Raw genomic sequence first — 17,467 nt, 5'->3', positions numbered from 1 at the left:
AGTTGCCGCTGAACTGCCAGTAAATGAAGTTATCCTCGGTGAGGATGGAAGAAGGGGCGCCTCGCGGGGCTGTGGGCTCAGCTTCCAAGAGACTTGTTTGCGGCTTATACGTGGGCTTCTCCTATTAGTTACACTTTTTAGTTGGGTCCTTTATAGCATAAATTACCCAGAAAAACATTATGATATGTAGCAAGTATAACCATAGTCTAACGTTAATTTTTTAGAAGACAAAAGAAAGATGATATTTATATTTCATTTTAAAATAAGGGCACAGAAAAGTATGTTTTCTGATGTTCACAAAATGAAAAACTGCTCAGCAGGAGTCCTTCAGGGTTTTGTTGTCGTTTGTTATTGTTCTTTCCTCCTAGTGTTTTTCACACTACTTTCTGAGCTGCAGGAATCCCTCCTCGGTGTTTTTCTTATTCATTAGACAACCTAATGAAATGTTAAAATATTTATTTTTGAATAATCAGTATGATTTTACGTGAAGGTTTTTCATTAAATGTTCACTTTTTTTTTTTTTCCCAGTCGAACTGGACGCTGAGCATGACCAGTTTGGCTCATTGAGTTGTTTCAAAGGTATTTACCTTTGCAGTTGGTTTGCAACTGGTGACTACAACATAGCCACCAGACCTCTTCCAGCACTCAGTACTTTCATTATTAGTTTAGAATATATTAAACGTGTGTTCACTTGTGATTAGTTCCTGGAAGATTTTTTTTTTTTACATTTTCCATTTATTGTTAGTAGGGGTATTTGTTTGATTGTTTGTCATGTTTGTCTGGATCAAACAGCAGTTTATAGAATAATACCCACTCACAGTTTAGTTGCTTCTACTGACATTTAAGTGACACCCTCCTCCCAACACCACCTTTTCTGTAGAACAACTGAAACTATCCTGAGCTTTTACACTGCTGTGTTAAGCAATCTTACTGGTTTAAGTAGTCAATATCAGTCTAGGCTCCCTGATATATCTTTATTTAACACACTATTTAAAAGTCACTCTGATGTAGTGCCACATCAAAACGTATATTTGAAGTACATCATTGAAATATATTTATGTATCAATAAGATGTCCTGAAGCTGTCTCCTTTTTTACTATTATATTTTCATTAAAAGGCACCCTAATAACTAGTCATGTGCTGTAGGTTTTATTAAAACATGATACTGAATTTTAACTTCAGCAAAGCAGATGAAGTTTTAAGAGCCCTTTGTACCAAAGTCTTATGTCTCTTACTCAAAACAGCTTGACTTCTCAAAATTGGGCTTTGTTTCTTAAATCACAAAATTACTTCTTTCCACTAATTGTGATTATTTCAGAAACAATGTCAATATTAAACAAAGATCCTATTTAGCTTCATGCCCACCCCCAAGCATTCACCATGCTAGGACTCTATAACTATTTTTAAAATTATAATCAAAGTGCATAAAAAAATTTTTGTTGCTCAAAAGAACATCTAGCAGTCCCAGCTACACAAAGGCTTCTGACTGTGAATTTCACCCACACTTTCTCCTACTTCTCCTTTCCAGTGAAAATTCTTAAGTTTCAAGTTTTCATCCAAAATTGCCAAAAGTGAACTGCACCAACATTTTTTCTGATTACCAAATTTATTTTCCTTGCCCTAAAAAAATCTTTTCTTGATTATTGGAGCAACGTCATGCTCCAGATTCCAAGAATTAACTTGTACATCCTGTAATGTACAGGTAGCAGATTCATTTATCTTGACTGTCAAGCAAATTCACACTCAGAGTCAAGCAAACACCCCTATTTTTTTCAAAGATGCTAAGCCTTTCCCGTCTTCTTCTCTTTCTGCCTTTTCCCAAGATGACTGTACATACACTCATACACAGCCACATTAAATGTGGGTTTTAGCCTTGTGTCTTAGTTAAATGGTTAAGGTACTCTGTCTTTGGTGTAATGTCAGTTTGAAAAACCTGATTATACCATAAGACCTATCCTGTGAATTTCAGGTCCTGTGGTCTTCTCTTTTTAGTTATTAGCACCAAATCACATCCCACTAACCTTTTCCTACCAACCCCCCATCCTCCTTAAATACTGGTGGAGGGAAAAATTTGTCATCCAGGCTGCAGTTTTTCCATTGTCCAGTAGACGGCACAAAAGATCAAGCCTTCAAACACTAAACAATTCATGGAGCCTCTTTGGTTAGATTTGGAGCATATGGGAGTATGCTGTTCTTTTAAACAGTTATCCAGCATTGGATCTTTGAAGCAGAGAAATATCTCAACACTTAGGTAACTTGCCAAGGTTTTTCAATGTAGTGATATGAAAACGTTTTTGCATATCTGCCCAATAAAATACTGCTTTAGAAAATATATTGACTTATAAATGAGGGAAATGTTACTGAGGTATTTGTTATTTGAAAGTTACCATTAAAAAAATAAAATTAAAATACAAGGCATTTTATTTTAATTGTCTTCTAGTGGATAAAGAAACTGTTTGCAACCCAAGCCTTCAAGTTTCTGTATTAGAATTTTACATAATATGATGATATGTTTATGTCTTTTATTAAAAACATTCAAAACACAATTCAATCCAGAAAACTGAGATCTGTATTTCAAGTGGACAATATATGTGTTCACACACACACATACACACACACACACACACACGTTCTTTGGGGGGATAATGGAAGATAAAGCCATTAGAAATAAAATAAAAGTTGAGACTTTGCCTCTTCTAGTGCAATATGTGAGACTTTGGCTAATATTTATATTTTACTAAAAGCCTTTTATTTCTTTTCATTCTACAGACCCTCCTTATGTCAAAGTTGGGGGGAGGGTAAAGTGTGGGCTAATAACTCATTTCCCAGTTAATTTTATTAAGAATTTATAGCACTGTTTAGAAAGTTTTAAGACAACCATAAATTTTATTAGGAATATTTTATTAAGCCCTCCATTTAATTAATAAAAGACCTCTATAACTTCTGAAAATGTCAGAGCCAGTAATTATGTTAACCAGTGTAGTTTTTCCCCTCTCTAGAGAGCAAAGCTTTTAATGATTTGAAATAGAAAAATAGAAAGGAAAGCAATTCCCCCACCCCCCCCCCTAAAAAAATTGTTTCCTAAACTTTTGTGTAATTCAGTCAAAAGATAGTGCTTTGGGTATTTTCCCTGTAAAAGTCAAAGAGCCTTAGCTGACCTCTCATTGACTTCTGAACTGGACCAGACATTCTTTGTTTTCTGAAGCAAAATGCAGTAAACAAATCTCCCAGTCCTCAGAGCCTGGATTGCTTTGGGGCACTTGATTAACATCCTTCCTAATCCTCTTGGTTAACCCCCTTTCACATCACCTAACCAGGTTTCTCCCTTTAACAGACCTCTAAATAGTTTATTTCACTTTTCTCACAGCCACTCATTAGCTTTGACTTCTTGGTACCTATCTCATATCACATGCAGACTCTTATCTCCGGCATTCCTCTATTATCTGGGCTAGATTTCAAATCTATTTTCTTTTAACTGTCTTCTCCTCCCCTTATTTCTGTTTTTTTGAAATGAAAATGCTAATGTGGAGGATGAGATTCCAAGGATGGATGCTCTTGAAGTACAAATCCCAAGCTCCCACACCACAGGACAATCTAAAAAGCAATCATAACATTTTAACAGGCATCTTAAAGTTAGGTGGCAGATGATAAAACCCTTATCATTCTGTGAACACAGCTGCCAAACTCTATTGATTAACGGGCTTTTGTTTATTCTGGGCTAGCAAATACACACACATTTTACCTTAAGAGGTGCCTCTTTAATTTCAGAAGGTTTTTGAGCTGACTCATCGGTGTGAACTTTTGAGACAAAAGCTTAACTCAGGATATGGGCCTTTCCAAAGGCACAATTCCCTACAGGAGAACAGAAAGTTACAGGGGAGTTCTCCAAGACGACTGTACAAACAACCCAGAGGAGCACTGCTTGGTTTAAATGCCTCCCTATAGAAGGGTATAAACAATGGAGACCAAGGGCTCAGCCTGCCTCTTTTTAAGTCCCTGTTCTTAGTCTTTGGGAAGATGTTCTGTAATATCAAGGGAAAGCAGAGAATTATCGAAGGCCTGCATTACAAGAGCTGATGCTAAGTGCCAGAATGCTTCACCAGGTCAAGTTATTGCAGAATAAATGTGCTTATTGCCTTTTTAAAAAGCAACTATTTGAAATAAACTTAGGAGAGGTACAGTCACAGAACAGGCATAAACATGGGCATAGTTTACTAAGCTAAGATACCTAAAACTGTCCCTTCACTTTTTCCTTTTAATAGATGATTAACTGCTGCCCTGCTAAAGGAGTAGCTTTTTTTTTTTTTTTATGGCTACTATATTGCAACTCTAGATGTCTTCTGTGCAATTTCTCTCAGCAAGCCCCAACTGTAATAACTGTTTGCTAATTGTAAAATCCTTATCCAGAATGAGGTTTGGGCAAACAATTTGTACTACTGTAATTATATTGTAAAAGTGTTTTAGTTCCTTGATTGTTCAGAATTAATCATATAAAGGCCTAGAAGTAGTATTAGGTTCACAGTTATAAAAGGAAAGACACTTTTCAAAACTCACAAGAGTTTATTTTAAGCTCACAAACTCAAATTATCTCATTCTTCAAAGAAAATTTCTGTGTGGGTATTTAAAGTACATTTTTGAAGTAATCAGACATATCTTGGTTAAAACACACCTAGTTTTTTTCCCCCACCTTTGAAGAGTTGGGTTGTGTTTGAAAAGAATTCATTAATTGAACTTTCTTATTTAATTTTTGCTAGGAAACAAAAGAAAAAAATACTGGAAAGCAACAATACAAAATAAATCCTGTTGTCAAAAATATATACTGTATATCAAAACTGACCCTTTTTCAAACTTGAAAACTTGGGTGCAGGGTTGAGGTAACTCCAAGCCCATTACCTAAGTCTGCTAGAGAAACTCTAGGGCTGTTAAAGACCACGTTCAACTAAAGTGTATTTCGAAGTAAATTCTCTCAGTTAAATTATAATTACACAATTCCCCTCGCAGTTCATTTAGGGATCATAAACATAGATGTGCCCTTGTCGTTGTCTGGTTTGACACCCCCGCCCCCTCAGGTCCCCATCCTACCCCCGGTCGGGTTGATGCCTGGCAGGCAGGCTAGAGAAGCAGCGCTCACACCCCAACTAGCAGCCATCCGGAGGCGCTCAGGTGTCGGCCGGCAGAAATAGTCTGGAGTTGGAGAAGGACTCCCAGGCTGCCGGCCCAGCTTAGTCCTCTGCATATTCAGAAAAGAAGTGTGCTGCCTGGCTCTGCCAACGCAGCTTCCCCAAAATTAAACAAAAATCGCCTTCGGGAGATCGGGAGGTTCCATCTTGACCTGAAATTCTGCTTTCAAGTTCATTCGAATAGGCCCAGGGGTTGGGGTAATAGATTCAGGCACAAAGGCGCAGGTAATTCACCTGGCTCCCCTGGTCCTTGGCTTTGACTCATAGGCCTATATCAACTTCCCAAGGGAGTATTGTGGGTGTTTGTAATAGAAAATGCTACACAAGAATGTGGGGGTGGGTGGGAAAAAACACTTAAAATTTGAGTGTTGAAGACAAAAAAAAAAAAAAATAAAGAAACACAAGAGAGAGAAGCAAATGTTAAGAGATCCTGGGGATTTTTTTTTTTTTCCAACAGTTGGATCTCTTTCAAGGCAAAGCGAATCTGTAGACTTGGGGTGAACTTGTGTCAGTCCTTCAGACTTACATAGAACAAGTTCGGTGTTGGGGTCAGGGGTGGCATACAGGAGATTGGGAGGTCTCTGCTCCGCTTTATGGACACGCTCCACTATTGGGGTAAAGCAACCCGTCATTGTGTGGAATGCTAAAAGAAGCCTTAGAAGTCGCCAAGGGAGGTTACTGTGCACTTGGTGGAATCAGATTCCAGCTCTAGGTTCTGGAATAGAGCTGTGTCCTCAGTTTCTCAGAAGCCCACTTAACAGAAACTTGAGTTCTATCTCTTCGACAGATGCACCAGTCTCTTTTACTTTGCGCCTAAGAGTTGACTTCAATACATTTCGGAACTTCTAACCTTTTCCAAACAATCTCTGCCTGAAGAGACTCCTTAATCTTTCTCAAAACTCTTTCCACTACCCCCCTTCCCTGGGGTGAGGGTTTGGTCCGCAGCTGGCTGGGTGGGATGGGGGTGGGGGCGTTGGGAGTCAGGGCCGGCTGCTTTGAGGGAGTCAGCCTTTTGGCCACCTTGAGGGCGGGAATCGGGACTGGCAGTTTGCATTCCCGGCAGATCGAAGCTCCCTGCTGATCGATTATTTGATAATTGATTTTCCCCACAGCCAATGCGCGGCCTCCTGGGCGGGGGCGCTTTCTGATTGGCGGAGCCCTCCTCCACGGCTGCCTACCGAGATTTGGGTGAGCTCATTTTCCAGTCGACCGCAGGGGGAGTTTTCTGCGAGGTTTCAGCTGGAGGGAGGGGAAAAAATCCTCTCCGAGCCGAGCGAGCTGCGAGCCCTGTTTGGGATGTGAGGTTTCCAGCTGCTAGTAGAGCTGCTGTGGCTGAACCATCTAGGCTGATCCGAGCTAGCCGGCAGAAAAAATAAAGACGAAAATAACATTAAGTATAACACTAAAGGGCAAGTTCAGAGTGGGAGTATTCAAAGAAGGAACAAATTTTAAGCCCAACAGAATAGGTTTTTAAAGGGAGAAAGTTAAAACCAGTGATTGGTTGAAGACTTCGAGTTTGTGGGTACGGGCAGCTTTTGTCTGAAATTTCGGCTCCCGAGGTGGATTTCTTTTTCACTGGCACTAGGAGTTTTCGCCGAGCTGGGTTGGGGACAGAAAAGCTGAGTGCGGGGATGGAGAAATGAGGAGAAACGCGTCGGGCGTCGCCAGGGAAAGAGGTGGGGGCGCGGAGCCCCTCCAGGCCCGAGAGAGGCCAAGACTGGAGCTCTTCGGCGCCTCGAAGACAAAGGCGGCGGCTGCCGCAGCTCTAGCCGAGCGCTTCGGCCCCGTCGCGCCGCGCCCAGGGCGCATAGCAACCTCGCCCGGAGCGGGTCCGAGAAAGAGCCTTCCTCCTGGCGGCTCCCGGGCTTCGGCTCCTCCCGCAAGGTCTGGGCTGCTCTGAGCCCGCGTCAGGTTTCGCTTTCCGGCGATCATAAATAGCTTGGTGTTTGTAAACAGGCGCTGGGGGCACATTCCCAGCACTCAGCTCATTGTTCCCTCCCTTCCTCTCTCACTTTGCGCAGGACGACGGGGCTGGGCTGGGGGCTGCCAGAGTGAGGAGGTGGGGGCGTCCAGACCCAAAGTGACAAAATGCAAGCATTTCCTTTTCTTCGGCCGGGCGTCCACCTTTGACAGCGGAAAAAACTCTAAGCTGGGTCTGCAGAAAGCCCGAGCTACCTCCACCCCACGTTCTCAGGACTCCTTAGCAGAGCCTTTCCCCGTCCCTCTCAGGCTTCTCTCTTCTTCTCTTAGCTCCGGGTTTGACTTTTCTCCTCGGGGGTGTCTAGTTCTGAGGATTCAGTACTTTGCGCTTCATCGCTCTCCCCGAAAAATACTGGCAGACCCCAATAATTTCGAGGAAAGTCTTGAAGTCTATGCGCGGAACCCTGTGCAAAATAACTCCCGCTGCTGCCTGCCCCGCTTTTATTCCCAATTTATTTCAAGAGCGTCCGCTTTGGGGAGAGAGTCTGGAGGGGGAGGAAGGGAAAAAAAATACGAAAAATAAGGCCGGTGGCCGGGAGCTGCTGCCTGCCTTAGTGTGCGTTTGCCCTGGATGTATGGTGTTTGTGCCTGGGCGTGCGATTTAATGGAGCGCCTTTCTGCCTCTCCAGTGCGGCCAGAGCTCGCTTCTCGCACCCACCCCTGCCGAGGAGCCTACTTGCTGCAGCCCAATGCATTGTGTAAGACGCGACCTGTTATGGCCACCACTACTTCCGGGTTCTAGCATTCTGGTCGGAATCCACCTCTCCGCCTGTGCAACACACACTTTACACACGCACGGGGACTGCAAGCGGGCAGCATCGATCGTGGCTCCTTTAAGACAAACTCAGACAGACATTTTTTTTAACCCTCCTTCTCTAATCTCCCTCCAGTGCAGCAGTTGCAAAGAGGGAGAGAGAGAGAGAGAGAGAGAGAAAGAGAAAGAGAGAGCGAGAGAAGAGAGAAACTGATTAGGAATTAGGACTGATTCAAGGGAAGCAAGCGCTAGGGCTTTGTGCATTTGAATATTAACATTTGAGGTGTTCTGACCAGAAGAAGACAGAGCGGATGATCATTCATTCACCACGTTGACAACCTCGCCTGTGATTGACAGCTGGAGTGGCAGAAAGCCATGAGATTTGGTAGTTGGGTCTGAGGGGCGCTCTTTTTTTTTTTTTTTTAACTGATTTTTTTGGGGGAGAGAAGATCTGCTCCTTTTTTTTCTTTCTTTCTTTTTTCTTTCTTTCTTTCTTCTTCTTCTTCTTCTTCTTTTTTTTCTTTTGCCCCCGCTGCTGTCTTGGAAACGGAGCGCTTTTATGTTCAGTGACTCGGGTGCTTTGCTTCAGGTCCGGTAGACCGAAGATCTGGGACCAGTAGTTCACATTGCTGGAGACGTTAAGGAATTTTTCGTCGTGCTTGTTTCTTTTTTCTTCTTTTTTTTTCCCGGGGAGTTTGCATATTTGTTTCTTTTCACACTGGCCTTAAAGAGGATTTATTAGAAGTTGAAGTAGGAAGGGAGCCAGAGAGGCCGATGGCGCAAAGGGTACGTATTTAAAAACAATTGTGGAACTAAAATGTAAGATTAAATTGAAACGTGGCTGAAAGACACTGCTAAAAAGTTTCCTTTTTCTTTCTTTTTAAATGAGGCTCCTAAAGCCGTGGCCTAAAGCGAGAGGGTTTATTCAATGCACTAGTAGACTTATGTATGTTGCTTGTAACTGTTAATTCAAGTAGTCAAGTTTTCTGTAGATTTTTACCCAACAGCTATATAAATAAAAATACAAGCTCTTGAGCAATCATCTGTTTTTAAAAAACAAACAGATACACAAGTCTGCAATTTGAATATTCAGGGATCAAAAGTTTAAAGTTATTTTTAAACTAAAATAAGCAGTTGGAAACTTCTGATATGTTATTGATTATGCTCATCTTTAATATCATTAAAAGTATTTCACTTTTAAAAGCAAATAACAGTCATAGTGTAGTGGGGGTTTTGGTTGGGAAAACATTCATCTGTTAAAACTAATTTTAATTTGCATGGACTTTTATGAAAGGAATACTTTGCAAGTTTTTCTTAGATAAGCCCTGTTCTAATTGGATACTAAGCACACAGCTACTTATTTTTAAAATGCAATACTAATTTCCCCAATATTCCTATTTGAATGGAAATGCAGTGAGAGTAAAGTGAGACAATGACAACCCAACTGAGGTAGTTTCTTAAAAGAAAGGGGGTCTACAAAAAGCCTTCCTTGCATAATTTGTGTCCTGGCCCTCAAAGCCCTGTTTGCAAAAGAAAGTTACTAGGCTGACACATTTTTCTTTACTCCTTTGGTTCAGGCAAATGTCAGCGTTCTTCCAAACTCTTTTCACACCTCTGGCTTTAAGGAGATGAAAGTGGCAATTCCTCTTTTCTTTGAAAATCATTTCACTCTCAGCACCTCCAAATCTTGGGAAAAGAGCTTGCCTAAAATGAAGCAATTAGGAAAACCTAAACAGCTAAATTTAGCACACACACACACACACACACACAAATGACAATTAATATGAAAGTAGTTTTCCTAGAAGAATAAGATGGCATTGTATGTGCATTTGCTTTTGAATTTGCTTTAAACGTAATGAGTAACATTTGCCAAGTTGACTTTTAGTCCAAGGAGAAAGTTCGTAAGAGTTTCTTTTTTCTTTTTTTAAGAATATTAACTATTTCAACTATAGATTTCCTTTAACTTTGAGGGGAAATTACCCAAATCTAAATTCAGTTGTAAGGTACAGGAAAAACTACCCTAACTTGAGTTTCACATGTAAGGGGATCAGATCGTTTTGTATAATTTAGCAGAGTTTGTCTTGGAAAGCCAAGGAAATGTAGTGTCTTGCAGGACTGCCCAACCCCACGCTGGCAGGGAAATAAAATGAGAAGCCTGTCTGTATTCACGTGCTTGGCGTAGCTGTTCCCATCATAACTTTAAAAAAAAAAAATCCCCCTGATGTGAAGGGGCTGTGAAACTAGGCGGGTTTGCTGCACTGTCCTGGCACGTTTTATTATTGTGATTTTCAATTTCCTCCTCCAGAGACAAGCACGCTTTACCTTCCACCCTCCGGGAGAATGCCTCTGTCTTTCCTTCTTTCTTCCTTCCTTCCTTGCCAAAGGATTCTGAATTTCTAAACTAGTTGATAGGGACACAAGTTAGGGCAAGAACCTTCATCTCAAAGAAGTCTTACAGAGAATCCCAGAATTTTTACTTTAAAAATTATTTTTAAAACAGAAATCTCAACTTTAAAGATGCAAGGCCACCGAATTCCGGGTTGAAGGATCCAGCTGGACTGACTTTATCTAAGCTCGCTCGGAGCCTTGCGGTGCCCCTGCTTGGCCTTCTGAACCTTCTTTCTCTCTTGTTTGTCATGCAGTACGACGATCTACCCCATTACGGGGGCATGGATGGAGTAGGCATCCCTTCCACGATGTATGGGGACCCGCATGCAGCCAGGTCCATGCAGCCGGTCCACCATCTGAACCACGGGCCTCCTCTGCACTCTCATCAGTACCCGCACACAGCTCATACCAACGCCATGGCCCCCAGCATGGGCTCCTCAGTCAATGACGCTTTAAAGAGAGATAAAGATGCCATTTATGGGTAGGTACAATGGGCAAGCAGTTAAGTAGTTGAGACGCGATGCTTCCACTCTTTCCCTGTGCCCTTGGTAACTGGAAGGTTAGAGCTTTCTGGATTGGAGGTATAGAGCTGGTGACTATTCATTCGCATTGCATGAAATGGGGAGACGGCCTGCAGTCATCGACGCCCCGCATTTCCACGGGTGCTCCATTCAGGCTCAGCGTCCGGCTCCAACGCCGTGATGGCTGCAAAGGGGACCCAGTGCCGGAGAAGTTGCCTAAAGGTTCTTCATCCCCTCTCAGACTCCAGCTCAGCGGGTCGGAGTCCTCCCTAGCTCCACTTCGCTGGGAGAGCGTTAGGGGTTTCTAAATGTAGGCGCCTTTGTGTTGGAATGAAACTTTTAGTTTAAGGGAAAATCTTTTAAGCCACCGATTGTTCTGACTTGCTAAGTTTACTCAGCAACCGTATGCTGGCTCTGCCAGCGCACAATAAAGTCAAGGGAGGACAGTTGCAGGTCAGGCAAAGGGGAGCATGTTTTGCATTTAGGAGGTTTGACCACTGAAGTCAAGGAGAGGGTCTCGCTCTGAATTGTTACAGACATTAGAAACTTCTGGGCGTTTTAGTACTTTGTGTTTAAAGGTGAAACCTGCAGAATTGAGCAAGAAGTAAATGCGGGGTGCTCTGCGCTGAAGGTTTACTGGCCGCGGCTTACACAGGGTCTTCGGCCATCCCATAAACCCTGCACTAGTAAAAAATCCTTTTGAAAGTCACTTGTGCCTACTGTGTGCTGGTGAATTTTGGGAGCCCTTTTTACTTTAAGCAACTTTTATTTTAATTGATTTATATATATATATTTTTTTAAAAATCATGCAACGCTGACCCTCCCCGCTGGGGGAAAAAATCTTTCTGCTTTATTTTCTGGTCCCTTGTGCGATGGGCTTGTTTAAATCCCAGCATTCTCTTCGTTGCGTTAAGTGCAAATGGTTTGGGCTCTGGGACAGAACATTTGGGGAAGCTTTGAAAAGGACCCCAAACTGTTAAATTCCCAGCTGGGCTGTGAGACCTAATAAAAGACTTGAGACACCTCCTTGGGCATTAGAAGAAGCATTTTCTCTCTCTCTCTCTCTCTCTCTCTCTCTCTCTCTCTCTCTCTCTCTCTTTTTTTTTTTTTTTTTTTTTTATGGGCTAAGACAAGCGACCTCTAGGCCCTACACAATACTAGCTGCTTTGCCACTCCGCAGAGACAAAATGAAAGGCTTTACCGCAGGACTATTTGATGGAACTTTCTTTGGGGGGCGGTGGGGGGTATCGCGAAGGGAGGGGAGTGTTCAGAGAGACGAGGAGGGGCCTCCTGCTCTCCAAGGGCCCGTGGGGTAGGGATCAGTTAGGTGCAGCCCCGTGACAGTCGGTCCCGAAGCCACAGAGGTCCTTGCCCCAAGTTAGCTGAGCGCCTGCTACCGACATCCCGGAGCCTTGGGCTTCGCGCGGCCGCCTTGGAGGAACCTACAAGAAGGAGCTTTCCCACCCCTCCCCCGCGCCCAGCGCCTTTCACCTCCACCAGGTCCTGAATGTGCTGCGGAGGGACGAGGGTTTGTCGGGGTGGGAAACTTAATTCAAAATGGCTGCTGGAACCGCTTGGGTTTTATTCGTAGCAAATGTTGCCAATTTCTCCGGCCAGATATGCTGAACCGATCCTCAGATACGGTCCATGGCTCAGGGCCTTCGACTTCAGAGCCCTAGGAGGAAGGGGAGGTGAGCAGTCACCTGGGCGCGGGGTGGTGGGGAGGAAAAGGGGAAAAAAGTAGATGACAAAATCAGGGAGGGGGTCTCTGCCTCGAGCTCCTCCGGCAGTTTTTCTTGGGCTCCTTTTTCACTGACGAGGGACTAACCATTGTGTTGTTTGTGACTGTTGTATTTTCTTGCAGACACCCCCTCTTCCCTCTCTTAGCACTGATTTTTGAGAAATGTGAATTAGCTACTTGTACCCCCCGCGAGCCGGGGGTGGCGGGCGGGGACGTCTGCTCGTCAGAGTCATTCAATGAAGATATAGCCGTGTTCGCCAAACAGGTCAGCAAAATAAATGTTAAAAAAAAAAAAAAGTAAAAGAAACCAAAAGGAACATATTACCCCTGAACACATACAGCCAGGACATTTTCAAAAGTAGCCAGCAAATAGTCGACCCTAAGCCAGGCGATTGCATCCTCTGTGATTTTCCTCCTGTACGAGTGTGTGTTTGCGGGTAACTCGAAATTACCCATCTTCACACCCACTCACCATCCATAAACTAACGCAGAAAACTCACTCTGTGAAATAAAATCAGGAACATCACGCGATGTAGGGGCTTTGGGCTTGGCGAGCTGAGCAGCGTCCCCAAGCAGTGTAGTTGAGTAGAAATAAGACTGAGCTCTGGGCTTGTTTTCGGCTTATTTGATTCACATTGAAGTGTTTCTGCGCGCGGGACGAACTAGAGTCACCGAGTCCCTCCCGGAGGTTACATCCTGCCCCCGACAGGGTAATGAGGCAAGAAACTAGGAAGGTGACCAGATTTCAATTTTTTTTTCTTTCTCCCCCCTCCCCAACCCCTCCTTCTCTCCTCTCCTTCTCACTTGCATCTAGATTCGCGCAGAAAAACCTCTATTTTCCTCTAATCCAGAACTGGATAACTTGGTAAGAGATGACCCCTTCCTCCCCTCACCACTCCCCCTGGCAGCCCAGCCCTTCAGCTTTGCTTTGAGAGTCCTGAGGTTTCTAGACTGGTCTTTCCCTTAGCTGCAAGTAGGCTGCAAACGTTTTCCGTCCACGAATAAGTGGTTGGGGACAAGGTCCCGGGGAAATAAATTCATCTCGAGAGGGCCTGGGCGAGCCGGCTCAGGGAAACGCGAGCTTTTGTTTTTTATGACAGCACGGCTGTGCAACTCTAATCAGCGCGGGGATTTATCTCCGGGCCTGTCAGCGTGTGTGCTTAAACTTTGCGGACTTCCCAGCCCTCAAAGTCTTGTCACGAGGGCAGCGACGGGAGCAAAAGCCCCCCCAAACCACCAGTTTGCCCAAGAGGTGTACAGAAGGTAGCAGAAAGTTTGCAATGTGAAAAGCTACGATTTAGGGGGCAATTTGGAATATTTTTCATTCACTCCTTCCAAGGAAACATCTAGCCCAGGGCAGGAGCCCTTTGGAGTTGGGGTGGGGCCAGTGGGACAGAAAGGGGAGAGAGCTGCAAGGGGAAGAGAGTGTTTATGATCCCCACTTAGACTCTTTGTTGTTGTTTTAGTTCTTTTTTTCTCCTTAAGAAATATAAACCTCTAGATGGTACCCAGTCGTTGCTATTAAGTTTTAGTGTTATTGCCATAAATCAAAATAACTCTGTTTACTGGGGGGTGGTGGGGGTGGAGATGCTAGAGCTGTGACAGCCAATTTTCTGCAAACCAGGAATGAGGTGCTCATTCTTTTTGTATCTTTGCAGATGATTCAAGCCATACAAGTATTAAGGTTTCATCTGTTGGAATTAGAGAAGGTAATCATCTCTAGCCTCTTTCCCCTTTACTTCCCTCTCACCCCCAAATACACCAATGGCAGGGTTGAAAATGGCTGAAGTTCAGGCTTTCTGAGACATTTGCATAAATGTCTTTCTTTCTGGTAATTAGTGTCAAGGCCAATCTCAGTGTCCATTTCTCTTCGCAGTTTAATTACAATTTCGACCACTAAAACCGGGATCACAAATGCCTTAGCCTTGTGTTCATTCTTAATACCTAGCTGGCTTTTTGTTAAATAGTTGCTATTCTTTGCATCTCAATTGATGGATAGAATGCTGTTCTGAGTTTGCTCCTCGGGTTAATATCTCTGTGGTCTTTCCTCTTCCTCTTCCTCCTCTTCTTTGCTACCTCTGAGGAGGGAAAAGTTTTGTTTAGTTTTACTGAGTTTCTGGAAGACAGTTTGAGAGCAGCAGCAGGTCAGGCACAGAAGAGGCGGAGGGGGAGGAGGAGGTGTGGGCAAGGAGTCTGGAGGAGGTGGTGGGGGAGGCACATTAAACCTTTTGCAGAGACAAAGCAGGGTTGATAGTTGTGTCAATTTCTTGAATCTGCGAATCATGCATCCACCCCACCTTAGCACTCAAGAAAGGGTGTGGGATAACATGATTTTGCTAGCTGTTCTATAAATCTCAGCAATAAAAACTTAATGCATTGTAATTCAAACTAACATTAAATTGCAAGCACGCTGGGGTTTCTTGTGAATTTTTGCTTGTCAGTTGTGCCTGGGGCCTGTAAGGGTCCGCTTCACTTACACCTAACTATTTTGAGTCATTCTTTCCTTCCTTTCTTTTTTTTTTAAAATCAATTTGATACATTTTTATGACTGTGTTTTTTAAAAAATATCATGAGTATCAGCAGCTTGATTTCCTTCTCCTTTAAAAGGAAATACCCTAAGAGATGCTCCTTATGGATGGTTACTCTAATTATTATAAATATTATAGGGACTTTAGTTGTCAGGCATATATCCTATGTTAGTACAGCACAGATCCTTTGAAAACACACACACACACACACACACACACACACACACACTCACATTTTTTCCTTAGACACTTTGGGAAAGAATTTATGGTAAAGTAACTGGGTGAAATTAAATAGTTTACCTTAAATGTCACCCACGCAGGTCACCTCTCTAATGGCCACAGCCCCAGGAGCAGATGAATTTAACACGGGTGTTGAATATGTTGTAGCCTGTGAATCATCTTGTCACTGTCAATTTTCTGGGATATCTCTATTTTGCAAGAAAAGAAAGTTATTCCTAATTCTGGATGCGTCTGGGGGTCTCTGGAGGACAATTGCCCTGTGTTTCCCCTATTTGGAAGTTTGGATCTCACAAGGGGGGTGGATTGCACTTGTCAATGTCATTTATGCACTCCTGATTATATTTCCATTTTTTTATTTCTGTCATAATGTAGGTACACGAATTATGTGACAATTTCTGCCACCGGTATATTAGCTGTTTGAAAGGGAAAATGCCTATCGATTTGGTGATAGACGATAGAGAAGGAGGATCAAAATCAGACAGTGAAGATATAACAAGATCAGCAAATCTAACCGACCAGGTATGCGCTTTTCAATTTCAACATCCGTGGAAAAAAAAATTTGTATGCATATTGCTTGCTGGGTCACTACCACCTCCTTTTATTATTTGCATATGATTAAGTCCCTTTTAGATACATTTCCATCGAAATGAAAATTTTTGAATAATGTGGCTATTATTGCTTCATTAAGGCTGGCTCTGGGATTCGACCTGGAGAGATGAGCTTGTAAAAGCTTTGGCTGCAAACTTGACCTGTTTCTTGTCGCTTTTAATTTTTGTCTTTATTTTATTTACCCTCTATAATAATGGGAGTGTTAACTGCCAGTGACCGCCTCTGATTGTAGGGCTTTGTTCATGAGCATTTTCCCCCTTCTATCTTGAAGAAAAGAAAAGTGTAGGGTCTGCTTATTTCTTATTTTATTAGGAATAAATCCAAGATAGGTGGTCTAAGAGAGACGGCCAGGGTTTGAAATCTAGCAAATGCTGGCTATTTTCTCCCTGTCTGTACGGTTCATTAGCCTGTCTTGTCAGTTTTCCTCGGCCGAACGCTTCTAGACCTCACTGAACATTGCTTTGTGCGGTGTTCGCTGCAAGCTCGCCCATTTTATTGTACTTAATAGAAAAAAATAAGACCAGGCCGAGGTTAGAAAAACAGATAAATATGGACTTTTCTCCTCCTCCTTTCCACTCATCCTCCAGCTGGTACGTGCTCTGGGCCCTCTGGGTTGGCAGCTTTTGGAAGTGTCAGCGTCAGGGACACCCTGGTGGTTCCCTTGGTGTGGAGGGTGGGGGCTCTTGCTCTGTCTTTGCTCTGTACTAAGATTCTTTGCTTGCTGTACCCCCTCCTCTGGCGTCCTCCCTCCAGGCCTTTCTGGCTCGGTATTGCTAAGTGGGGACTACTTTCATTTGGAGTTGCTGGGGGGTGGGGTGGGGAGGCGGTATTTCTCTCCCTCCGTCACCCTGACACTACTGTTTGCTCCCAGTTTCTCTCTTTCTTCTGCCACCGTGTCTCTGGATTGGGTCAAATGAGTTGCAAAAATTCAATGAAAGTGAAAATGTGAGGAGTGAGTGAGATGAAACAGGGCCCAGGACCGCTCTGCTGAGAATTGTTGTAAGGAGTCTAGAGATTTGGATTGCAGCCTTCTCTGCACCCCACTCCCCACTCCCATATCAGTGAAGGCCCAGAGTTGTTTCTCTTTGGGATTTGCCATGTGAATCCCTTTTAGGGGGAAGATATCTGCTTGTCTTTGTTAAGCCAAAGGCCAGCTACTCCAACAGTTTTCCTTTGCAAGTTCTGCAGCCGCTGTCTTGAATAGTTCTAACCTGGCACCTTTTTCTTGGTATCATCTTAAGGTTTTCTTCTCTCAAAGTCTTCTTCTTAGTAATAAATGTCCAGCTTGACTTTCTCTGGGAAGCCCCACATCCTAGACTGAATTCTTCCTTTTGCCCATAAGGGGTGCGGCAGAGCAGAGCTTTAAAACACCAACACACTGGATCCTCCTTACTACTGGGCAAGTTAGAAACTTTGAGCAGTGTAGACGGGTGCACAGAACGATCCTGGCATAGCCCTGCTCAGGTGGGAAAACTTCAGGCACCTCAGCCTTGACCCTGGGGGTTCCTGGGCCTTACCCTTAGCTC

At 43.5% G+C, this 17,467-nt stretch overlaps 1 protein-coding gene and 1 long non-coding RNA gene across 7 annotated transcripts in view; one reads left to right on the top strand and one right to left on the bottom strand.

The window, feature by feature from the left end:
* The first annotated feature begins 7,865 nt into the window (after positions 1-7,865).
* Meis1 (Meis homeobox 1) overlaps positions 7,866-17,467 on the top strand; it is a 136,465-nt gene continuing 126,863 nt past the window's right edge. The window contains exons 1-6 of one of the 6 annotated variants that reach the window (XM_078029104.1): positions 7,866-8,700; positions 10,557-10,783; positions 12,688-12,829; positions 13,379-13,429; positions 14,223-14,273; positions 15,705-15,851. In XM_078029104.1, the coding sequence (XP_077885230.1) occupies positions 8,689-8,700; positions 10,557-10,783; positions 12,688-12,829; positions 13,379-13,429; positions 14,223-14,273; positions 15,705-15,851 (630 nt within the window). In that variant the 5' untranslated portion in view covers positions 7,866-8,688. Of the gene's footprint in view, positions 8,701-10,556; positions 10,784-12,440; positions 12,515-12,687; positions 12,830-13,378; positions 13,430-14,222; positions 14,274-15,704; positions 15,852-17,467 lie in introns of those variants that run through there. The other 5 variants (XM_078029105.1, XM_005322082.5, XM_078029102.1 and 2 more) reach the window with 5 other exon arrangements.
* LOC144369358 (uncharacterized) lies at positions 14,424-15,709 on the bottom strand. Its single transcript, XR_013428940.1, has 2 exons — positions 15,393-15,709; positions 14,424-14,642 (listed from the first exon to the last, which is right to left on the bottom strand). It is a non-coding gene; the product is annotated as an uncharacterized LOC144369358 (long non-coding RNA).

Source organism: Ictidomys tridecemlineatus, chromosome 12, assembly GCF_052094955.1.
Source record: "Ictidomys tridecemlineatus isolate mIctTri1 chromosome 12, mIctTri1.hap1, whole genome shotgun sequence".
Classification (NCBI taxonomy): Eukaryota; Metazoa; Chordata; class Mammalia; order Rodentia; family Sciuridae; genus Ictidomys; species Ictidomys tridecemlineatus.
Note: the sequence above shows the minus strand (reverse complement) of the source record. Positions and strands in the feature narration are given on the sequence as shown.